This window comes from Pygoscelis adeliae, unplaced genomic scaffold (genome assembly GCF_000699105.1).
Source record: "Pygoscelis adeliae isolate BGI_AS28 unplaced genomic scaffold, ASM69910v1 Scaffold587, whole genome shotgun sequence".
NCBI classification, from domain to species: Eukaryota; Metazoa; Chordata; class Aves; order Sphenisciformes; family Spheniscidae; genus Pygoscelis; species Pygoscelis adeliae.
This window is the reverse complement of record NW_008825085.1, coordinates 28064-39416: the sequence shown is the minus strand read 5'-3', so window position 1 is coordinate 39416 and position 11353 is coordinate 28064. Positions and strand designations below refer to the sequence as shown.

The window sequence follows — 11353 nt, the reverse complement described above, 5'->3', positions numbered from 1 at the left end:
AGGTGTGCACCGCCGCCTCGCCTCGCCTCGCCTCAGCGGCAGGTAGCGCTCCCGGGGGTCTTCGATAGCCAGCCCCGCCTCGGGGCCGTCGGTGACAAAGGCATGAATTCGGCGGCTCTCAAAACCTCTTACAGATTTTTGCACTCCCCGGTGTGAGGTCTCTGCCTGCCTCCACACCGCGGACGGCTCAGAGCTTGCTTGCCGCGTCGTCGTCACCGTACAAAGGAGTAGAAAACCCTTGAGAATGGAAGCTGTAGCTTATTGTCGCACCGCCGTGCCCCGGCAGGAGCGGGGTCTCATCACCGCTGTCTGGATATCGTGTACGGTATGCAGGACGGCATGGATTAAGGCAAGGCGGGTATAGGAGCACAGACTGGATTTAAAGGCTGGGAAAGGATAGGTGCTAGGTTTGGGAATGAATGGCAGGGAAATCACACGAGTTTGCTGAAGATTGGGACTACCATATTAAGGAAAATGTAAGGGCCAAGTCTTTCCAGTCTGTGTCGGGGGGCTGTTAAGGATTTTGGGACAAGGATGGCCAGAAGAAAACAGATCACAAGGGCAGCCTGAGAGAGCTAGAAATAAGAAAAAGATTGGAGAAAAGCTGGAGAAATAAGAAAAGATTGGAGAAAAGCTGAGATGAAAGTAAACTGGGATCAGATGTTTGAGGAGCCGGGACTGGAACAAATTAGGCAAAAAGAATAGTTTTGGAACAAAAAGTTGGGGATAGCATAGAGACTAGACCATGGTGGGCTGGGAGGAATGGGAGAGAGACAGTATTAAGGAGGGAGGCAGACAAGGAGGGAACTGTTTTACTGAGGGCACATTAACCTGAAAGGAGGCTGCCTTTTTTGAAGGCATTATTCTCCATTGTCGTCACTTTGTGTCACCGAGAGTCCTTGCTGCCACCACACCTTGTAAGACATGAAGGTGTTATTCCAGTTTCACAAATCTTAAGCTGAAGTGCAGAAATCCATGCAAAATTGTGCCCCACTGCTGAACACCAGCGTGAGATACTTAGGACCTTACATAGCATCTCAGATGGTGAAAGCATACCTCCCACTGATCACATTTGTAGCTTTGATTGTTCAGCACTTGGAAGGTGATATTACAAGGTATTAAATTTAGCATGCAACATATGACAAACATTACCAGCAGCCATCTATTAAAAGCACAATTTGCCTACTGTGATGCAAGAACCACCAGCAGACACACAGGTGTGAAATCAAGTTTATCGGTGGAGCGATCGGGTTCTGAATAAAACCTTCTCTTCCTGCAACACATTGGTTTTCTAACATCTGCAATAACTAACACATAGCGCAGACGCGGTTCTTCCCCTTGTTTCATATCTGTCCATCTGTGTAGTCTACCTTTTGGTATTTCCTGGTTCTTGAGTGCTTAACTTTGTAGCTAATAACACTAATACATTTTAATGCAAAACTAATCATCATCTCTCAAAGACAATACTTAGTTACATTAATTTTTATTAGCTTACATGAGCCTTGTTACCTTAAACAAGGTTGGTTTTTTTTTAATCTTCAAAGCATTGTGGAAAAACATAATCTCATTGCAGGTAGGAGCACACAGAGGTAGCGTAGCCTCGCTGTAAGGAGGGCAACTGTGGCAAGACCAGACAAAAGATCTCTGCAGGTGAGAACGTCTGCCTGGCAGCTTCCCTGCAGAGCAGAAAGGGAAGTAAGTGGACTAAGCAGAGAGAGAGAGAGAGGAAATCCAAACTAGGCTTGGTGATGACTTATAAAGGTTTTGAGGTTAGTGAAAAGGAACTAGCGCGTAGTTTTGATATCTAGGTGAATACTAGCAATGTGGTTACTGTACCCAGCTAGGTTTTTTTATTATTATTTTGTTGTAAGTAGGTTTTGAACTCTTGCAGATAAAATCTGTGGTTATAGTGAGCTTATCCAGAAACTAGCAGCTGGTATTGTAACTTCAAAGAGATTTTTTGAGAGTTGCATCAGCTTCATTGCACAAGACTTTGGTAAGGGGAAGTACAGGATAAGACTTGTAAATAATGAATTACTCGTAACAGCTGCAGTGACAGCAAACTGTGCTTTATTGTGAGCGGGACACTGCCCTGGCAGCGGGGATGTAACTGCCACTTCCAAGCTCCCTTCCCAACCAGTGAGGAAGACTGGACAACAGCCCGCTCAGAAAGGCAGGTGTAGGCTTTGTATGTAAGGACAGTAGGGAAACATTATTTCTACATTCCGTCCCAGAAAGTCAGCTGCATCTCAGTAAATAAGTGGCCTATTTTAGTGCCTGTCATTCAGAAAGATGCTAAAACGTGCTCAGCTGCAAGGGTGAGATGATTTCTTACACACGGGTTAGAAACCGTTGCAGTAACCTTTCCTGGGCAGGTGTAATCTGCCTTAAGATGACTATATGACCACTGTAGCATTCAAACCAAGTGCTGAAAGAAATGCCTCAGAAGAAGTATCATATTTGTGAATAAGGACTTTTATGGCTAAGAGGAGCTACTGGCCAAAAAATCGGATTTAAACTGACAAAAGGATATGTTCACATACACTGCTTGGGGAAGAGGGAAAAGCTGTGTCATCTACGGGGCAATTAGATACCTATCACTTCATCTTTCTTTCTGGATTAAAAAAAGAACCGGTAACACCGGAGCGGCCTTAACTCAAGGAGAATATTTGGATTTCTTAATGCTGCAGAAGATGGATGTTCCAGGTACAGCAATCACCTGAAAAGGTCATGAAAAGGACAGAAATTAAAAGGCAAGCTACTGGGGAGAGAGAAACAGAACAAAAGTAGGGAAAAAACAGCCAATCTAGGACTATTACTGTGAAGTAAGGAAGAGATGGATACTCCCAGTGCAGTGCAGGTTGGAATCGGGCATGCTTACGTGGAGCTAGGGATGGTCAGGCCAGATGCAGAAGGCCTCAGGGACTCTATTTTGTCCATAATGTGAGCTGCTCTGAAAAGTGGAAAGCTTTTTCCTTGTTCCTGAGAGGATTCAAAGCAAGCAAGCACAGCCTTTCAGTTGGAATAACTGTTCAGTTTATAAAAGAAAAACCCACCTTCTTCATGTGGCTGGTCATCATGTCCTGTGGTGGGTTGAGACAGCTGGCTGAATCAGTAATGGCCATCTGATAGACTAAAATGACCATATATTTCTTTTGCTTCATTCAAGTTAACAAGAACTAGGTCTGTGTGCCAGAATCGGGGAGATGGATAGACCGCCTCAACTTGGGCGTGCGTGGGTTTGCTCGTTTCTCCTCAGGCTTGTTCACTTATCTAGAGAATGCTTAATGGGTGGGCAGATGCCTTTTACACCGTGTGTTGGATATGAATGTTGAGTCCTCTAATGGGATGTGAACTGATGCGTTTAAGCATTGAACGTTCAGGAACAAACAGTTACAGCCTCTTTCTAAGGAGGGTATGATCTCAAAATGATTTCTGGCCTGCACCGATTAGAACCAGGGATCTGGAAGCTGAAATGAGTAGTGCAGCAATTTGTAACGTAGAGCTCCGATTTCTGTAGAAGCAAATTCATTAGCTCAGATTGGTAGTGTCATTTTAACTCCTGATTTAACAATGGACGTGATTTAAATGTGGGTATTTAAAGGTTACTGTGTCTGTGTTACGTGAGATCATTCTGTTGTGCTCTGCTAAGGCTTCTCATTCCCTAGGGAACTGAGCGAACAATATAGAAGTGAAGACAGCAAAGCGGTAGGGCACGCAGTCCTGACTGCTATGCAGAGTAGGGTGATTCAGGAGTGTGTAACTCACCTGCGATGAGTAAAGATGACTACTGCAGGCAGGAAGGGTGGGATCCCTTTCACATGCCGCCCCCCAGCCCAGGCACTGGAAAAAATTAAGTACTGAAGTGCTGCAGGTAGAACGTGGTCCTGTTTCCCAGCTACATCAGCTCCCTTTAACGGCAACAGTCCGCCTAGTGCCTTAAGTCTTCTTATAAAGGCCTCTTACAAATTCTGTTTAGGGAAGCGGCTTTTTTTCAGGCTTGCCTTCACAGTACCCCAGGTGTCTCTCAAGAATTTCTTCTGTAAGGTAACTAGAGAAACAGGAATTACTAAAGCGCATCAGACCACGACCCGCATAGCCTACAGCCGTGTCGGTGGTTGTAACTAGTACTGAGTGCTAAAGCAGAAAGAAACCCTGCAAGTTAGTTTGTATTACGGTACATTCCCAAAAAACATTTCTTCTCGCCTCTTAAGACACGCACGTGACTTTAATTGTGCATCAGCCATGCTTCCGTACCTTCAGAAACAAAATGAAACTAATTTATAGTGTTTAACAGAATGTTCGTGTTGTTAGCCGTGTGCTACAACACTCAGGTTTTAATGCCTCACTTTTTTAGACGTTGTCTCGTTACTTGATTAAGAAGCTGAAAAAGTTTCTAGTCTGCCATCGATCATGACTTTCTGTACTTCTATCTGGTGTTTAAGGTGAACAGTTACAGTGTTTTCACATAAGCCTTTTTTTCTGGCCCCTAGCAATTCTCATATGATGTGGGGCTTGAAATCTGGTCGCAGCTTTCCAGCTGCCAGTGTACAAGAGGTCTGTCATTTTCAGTATTACTATTATTTGTCTCTCATTTTTACGCACCATTGTTTTCTGTTGTCCTCCTCCCCTCAAAAAACAGATATAACTGATTAAGGGTGTTAGCGAACTGTGCATAAAAACATCTGTGTCTCTGCAAGGACAGAGTAGTTAATTTAAAGCCTAGTAATCTGTATGAATAACTCGTAGTATTCACTCTAAACGTGTATCGCTTTGCAGTCAAAACCACAGTCTTGACAATTTTGGGTTTGTCTTACCACCCATTCATGAAATACAGCTAAATTTTCTGAAATGCCATAGCCTAGCCTGGAAGAACCTAGATGCGCCACCTACACGCTTTGCTACTTCCCTTTTTTAGTAAATATTTACACACACCACAGATGGAAATATGAATCCCTTAAAAAATCTTAATAAAATCTTAATAATATCCTGTTGTTACCAGAAAGAAGAAAAAAACAAAACCAGCGTTTTTAATAATGTGTTATTAGCACAAGGGAAGAAATTAGATTAGGCTGACGCTCTTTTTAAAACGCCTTTTTTTAGTGTGGCTGAGTTACCAGTTGCCCAGGAAATAAGCAGACAAACCTCTCGACTTTCCCTTTTTCATGTTTTAACGTGGCATACTTCCACAGTATGTAGCAGGAGGAAGTGAGCTTATTCTGTCTTCTGCATGGGCCAAAAGCCATGCAGTCACATGAGCAAAAAGTTGCACCCAAGCTAACAGGACGGCAGAGAGGTGTTTTCATGGGAATACTCGTGAATCCCTGCTCGTTTTAGTCTTAAGCTCACTAATGCAGTCACACTGTGAATGAATTCCAGACAAGATATATATCCTGCGTATCAATCAGGTGTGTTAACTCGGTCTCAGGGCTAGGGATCTGCGTTATCATTGTCCCATGGTTTCTGATTGACTTAAGAACAGGCGGAGCAAAGCGCTCTTGCTCAGAGCTGTAGGGAGTGTACCAGGTTGGTGCACTCCTGAGCTTGTGAGGTGTTTTGGAACTGAGCTGGAACGGTAGTACAGTGGAAAACCTACAGAATATCATCCTTATGTTTTCACGCTTTAATTGCTACTGGTACAGTGCAGCAACGTTGCCAGTAGTAAGAGGCAAAGCTCTGCGTTACCTCGCTGCATCTCAGTCTTTGCCACCAAGGAGGAAACCCATGAAGCAGAATCTCTGTGGGATAAATTTTGTATATGGTAGAAGACTTTTCTCTGAACTGCCTTTAGAATATATTGTCCTTGAATTAATATTATATTTAAGCAATGTTCTTAAAATTATTCCCCAATTTAAAATATAAATTATTACCTTTTTCAGGAAATCCAGTAGAGGAGACTTCGTATTTTCTGCTGATCGTCTGGTAGGTGAAGAATTTCTTCTTCTTGGTATTGTACTTTGTAACTCTTCCATAAAAAGGGTCTGTCAGGCTAGACTAACGGTGGTGTGAGGCAACTTTTCTACACAAAGGAAATTGCTGTTTGACAGCAACTTTCTGTAGAGGGACTTCTGTTCTCTGTTACGGACTGCTTTCATCTCAAAGGGTTCTAGAAACCATGTTATTATCAAACACAACTACTTCAGGACAGAGAGCAGTAGTAATAAGAGAATACTGTTTAAAAGCAGATGCACAGAGGCTAGAGATAATTCAATTTTACTTTGAAACAGTACTTTTGATCTTGCAAACAGAGCTGTACCATTCCTTACAGTCTAGATGTTAACAATTGCTTGCATGCAGAAGTGCCTCCTGGCACTTGTTGTGTATTAGATTAGTAGCTCTGGGTGCATCCACACGGGGAATTTGTTTTTAGCCATATGGTAGTTATTAGCAGGGACAAAGCAATTTGAAGTTTTCACACATTTTAGTAAGTCAGAACAAAGACTGTTGGGAATGCAACATTTATCTCATTTAAATTACATGCTTAAAGAAAACCACAACACTCATGCCCACGCATATACTTCCTTGTATTCATGAGGGTGTTTACTGTTTGCAAATCACATTCATTAACAAGGAAAGTCTTTCTTCCCCCCTCTAGCAAAGATGAGTCCAGAGACCATTCAATTACCAGCACCGTTTGCTACAGCAGGCAGGTTTCCTGTGATAAGCCCAGTCTTAATCTGTGCCTGATCCAGGCTTGCTCAGGGCTTAGATATGACCACAACCTAAGATTGTGACTGCAGTGCTTTTTATCTTTGCAGCTTTTCCACCTTCCCCCCTGCTTTTCCCTTCTTGAGGATGTTTCTTGCATTCCCATTCACGAAGACCAGTAAAGGCCCAAGCCAACAAATCCCATCACTCGTAACTCATAGATCAAGCGACTGACTGGAGTGCCTTTTTTGCCAATAGTACTTCATAATTGACAGGCAGAAAGTCGCAGCCCCACCTTTGTTCTGTGCCAGCAGTTCTCAGCAGGTACCACTTAAATAGACACATGTCCTTCACAGGTCATTGGATGAGTAGGAACAGCCCAGGAAACATCCACCACCTGTGAAAGACTAGCTCAACTAGGTGGTGTTCTGCCTGGGTTTTGTGGTTTCAGGTTCTTCACGTGCTTAAATGTGCAAATAAGATTCAGGAAGCCAACAAAGGCCAACACCAGCAATCCCCCACATTTACGGGGTATAGGTCTCCAGTGCAGGGGTCAGGCCCCTTCCCCACCAGTACTCCTTTCACAGGGAGGGTTTCTGGTTAACATTCGTTTTACCTTGTATTAGGTTCCCATCATGCTAGGAGCATTCATTCCTGCCAACTTCTTTGAATTAAAGAGAAGCACTGTGTTCCTAATTTGTATTTAAAAAAAAAGAGATAAACAATGGCTATTCTAATACTGACAGGAAAACCCTTAACAGTCTTGACTGTACCTTATTGTCATTAATTAGCGCAAAGGACCTCTCCCACATACCTTCTCATTTTATTTGGAGGCCGTGTGCCATTCTGAGGGAAGCACTGATTTTTTTTTCCCCTTCATTGCTAGAAACTGCAGCTTCCAGGCAGTGAGTTAAGTTCAGGCTCTCGTACCAGCATCTTCTACGGGCTGGCCAGCACTTGTATAGATAGGGAGCTGCTCTTCACAGAAACACCTCTGTTCGCTGGTCATGCAGATGTTTGCCACAGAACCTGCTAGTCTGTTTTCCATTTTGTAGCAGGAATTTTATGCAAAACAGTATGTAGGACTATCTCATTTTCTGTATGCTATTCCTAGGTGTGGCGAAGAACAGTTACAATTTCACGTGGGACGTGGTCTCTACTAAACTTGGTGGGGTGCAAACATAGTTAAGACTTGCTATGTTTTTCCGCCCAGTTAGCAAACAGAGCTTAATGACAAGATGCAATACATGAAGAGAAGAAACATATGCGTATGGGTTAACAAAATACATCTTGTTGCACAGAGCAAATGAGAATGAAGTTAAGCTTGCTACTAGCTTGGCAGTTGTTAGTGGCAGTATCTCATAAGGTCACCACAGGAAGAGGTCTTGAGGAGGGATTCCAAAGCTGATGAATTTCTGGTGGTACAGTTTTTTCTTCTGGCAGTTTGTTTCACACGTGAGGGGATGACACAAAAGAAATGTTCAAAGATACTTGTGAGAGAACGGAGTTAACAGGAGGTAAAGGTTAGCAGGGAGTTTCTGAAAGCCACTGCCAGTGCTGTGATCCTGAAGCTGAAAGATGTGGGGTTAGTCATGGGGATGAAGACAACCCATCTTGTCTTTGTGAAGGAGGAGAGGCAGCTGTGAGAAGTAAGCCTCTAACACAGGAGACAATCAATCATTATGACTTGCGGTAGTAGATCTCTGGACAGGTAGCGGTAGTGAGACCAATTTAAGAAACACGGGCAGACAACTCCTCAGTGCAAGAGGCTTACGCTGAACCCTTGAACGTGTGCTGCCCAGCACCCACGCACTGTGGAAGCATTCAACTGATGTCACCCTGCAGGATTGCTGTAGAACTAGTGAGATGCTCACAAAGCCCGCAGCATTTTTACTGAGACCACCTGAGAAGTTTTTTCCAAGGCCTGCTCTGTAGGAGGTACACAGTAAGCTAGGTCCAGCCCTGTGAAGTTAAGCTGGTGCTGCACACAGCTGAGCGCTGTGTTGTTGTGGGCTGAGAGACCAGGTGAGTAACGGGAAGAGGAGCCATCTCCCAGAGGCATAGAGGGCATTGCATGTCTAGAGTTTTGGCAAGGACCAAGCAAAATTGACTTGCAGCCTGGATTCAGGCAGGCGTTTGTCGTTTACCCAGCACTGACCTACAGCCTCCGTTCCCAAGTGCAGTGGTGCTTTTCAGCAGAAGGTAGCTTTTGCGGTTTGACTGGAGGTCTGAGGTCGAGGAATTAATTAGTTTCTCAGCCCTGTCAGCAACTCCCTGCGTAACACTGAACAGGTCACTTCACCTTTCTGCCCCACTTTCTCTCGGGGTGTGTGTGTGATAATGCATACTTTAAAAGTGGTTTGAAATTCTGAGGTGCAAAGAGCTGTATAGATACAAAGTATGGCTGACAGCCCCACTATTCTGCCTTCCCTTCAGCTTCCAAGAAAAGCTACAACATAATGGGTTAGAGGGATCCCCCTAGGAATTACTATGACCTTGGAAATTAGGTGATGCATGGCTGTCACATAAAGTACAGTTAAACTACTGTCTTCCCACAAACAGGGGAAGATAATAATGGTCACTCCAGAATTTATTTAAATTCTGGTTTCTTGGCATTTAAATGCTTCACCTTTTTCCAAATTGCAGGCAGGCAGAAGAGCTGTAACATGCAGCTGCTGAGGATCACAGATAACCTTTTGGGGTGGCTCTAAAAGGGCTCCCATTTTTCCAGTTCTGTCTGGTCAGAGCAGCACCACCTCTGACTTGCACCCTGGCTGGTTTCCTTATTTAGTGATTACACCTCTTCTAAATGAGAGTGCTGTCAGTCTGCTTTCTATAGTTGCCTATATCCAAATTTCTCTGTTCATGGACACTGAGGAACTGGTCAAACCTGATTTCTTCAGTGGTGTTTGAGTGTGGTAAGGAGACTTTATTCATGTGCTTAATTGGCTGAGAAAAGGTAGATTTCACTAACATTTTCATAGCCTTGAAATGTTTATGTGCTAGTTAGGTAAAACTCCTTGGACCTCTATTAACTTGTTGGTTTTGCTAACAGTTCTAGCAGATCTTGTACTAATAAAGGTTCAAAGCTAACAGTATTTCCCTTTACTTACTGCAAGGGCTCTGGGGTAAATCTTAAACGTAGAACTGTAATAATAATGAGCACATTGACATATAATTTTGTATATCAGCATTAAATGCTTAATCTAAAATTTCAGCATAACTCTGTAAGCCTTGACAGTTTAACTAGGCCTGCTGGAATTTAACATCCTGTTTAGCTTTTTTTTCCCCAATTAAAAATAGACTTTATTTTTGTTACTGATAACTTCAATCATGGTTTTAATTTCTGGTCAAACTCCTCTACCTTGGGACCAAAGCTTTACTTCCCTGCTTCACGTGGGGCCGTAGTAATACCTGTTTTAGCTTCCAAGCAATGGCAGCCACCTCTCTAGGAGAGGAGCAGGCCTCCTGGTTCTCAGGGCCAGAGAGAAAAGAGGTGGAAATTATAATCCCTGAGCGTGGGGGCGGCAGAAAGCGTAGTGCAAAAATAAATGTTTTATCAACACTGACAAGTTTACAGAAGAATCCTTCTCCGCCTCTGTATAGAACATTGATGCATGTGGTAAAACAAAGGAGATTATTTGACTATAGACCTTGACTGGTTTACTCTCAACTTTTGGCAGATAATGTGGAGCGATGCTAACCCTGTCAGCATGACAGCAGTATGAAAAAAAGTGTTTCTTCCAAACCTGGCTCATAGGTTGGCTTTTTCTGGTGAAATAACTTTTAAAAAAATAAAGTAAAATTGTGTAACAGGTGTCCCAGAAACCTGCAGTTAAATCAAGGATTTCATGGCTTGTTTATGTGAGAAGACGTGTCTTTCAGTAGAAGAACACTGGTGCCTTCAGTCTCAGGATTAAAGTGACTGAGTCAAAAGCCCTACTTGCAGAGAGCCAGGAGGATGAAGAGGAGGAGGAGGAAGGTAGTACAGCTGGCTTCTCTACATATGCTTCCTGGAGCTACCAAACATGCAAGGAGTCAAGCGCAAAGGGGACTGACAATTCAGAAGGACCTGTTTCCCATACGCAGTTCTGCTACAGGGGAAATTTTACCCTGAGAATTGCTTTTTCAGGCTTTTGCTCCCGTTATATGTCACTTGCACCCTTTGACCCCTTCGCTGGTTTAGTCTGACCACCACCTCTGAATACGGCTCAACTCTACGAAAAAATTGTCATACTAAAATGACTAAAAATATCTTCAAAGAGGGATTGTACATTTAAGGGACCATTTTTAATTCCTAGTAGAGGCTGCCTGTGTGCTAGGAACTAGGGCAGAATGGAAGAACAGGAAAAAAATCTCCCAATCTGCTCTGCCCTGTTTCTGGAATAAGAAGCGTCTGAAGTGAGCAGTATACAGTCCCGGGAGCAATCGCCTAATTTCTGCCGTCATACGGTGACTTTTGCTTAACGGGTTTCATCTTTGGCTTGGCAGCAGCTTTCCTTGAGCAGTTCTGGCCTGTGAATCTTTGGCTCACTAGCAGAGGGAATTTTTACATCTTTAATACCCAAAGCACCTTTCACGGGCGATCATGCAGAGTTCAGATGAATACGTTTCGGTAACGTTGCCTGGGGTACAGCTGCAGGGCCAGCACCGGGGGGGAGAGCTGGAGGTTTTTTGGCCACTCGAGGCTGGAGGGGTGTGTGGC

At 43.6% G+C, this 11353-nt stretch overlaps 1 protein-coding gene across 1 annotated transcript in view; it reads left to right on the top strand.

The window, feature by feature from the left end:
- The window catches only part of UPRT (uracil phosphoribosyltransferase (FUR1) homolog (S. cerevisiae)), a 21788-nt gene that overhangs the window by 4290 nt on the left and 6145 nt on the right, over positions 1-11353 (top strand). The window contains exons 4-5 of the mRNA XM_009326985.1: positions 3-42; positions 5880-5922. Of these exons, the coding sequence (XP_009325260.1) occupies positions 3-42; positions 5880-5922 (83 nt within the window). The remainder of the gene's footprint in view (positions 1-2; positions 43-5879; positions 5923-11353) is intronic.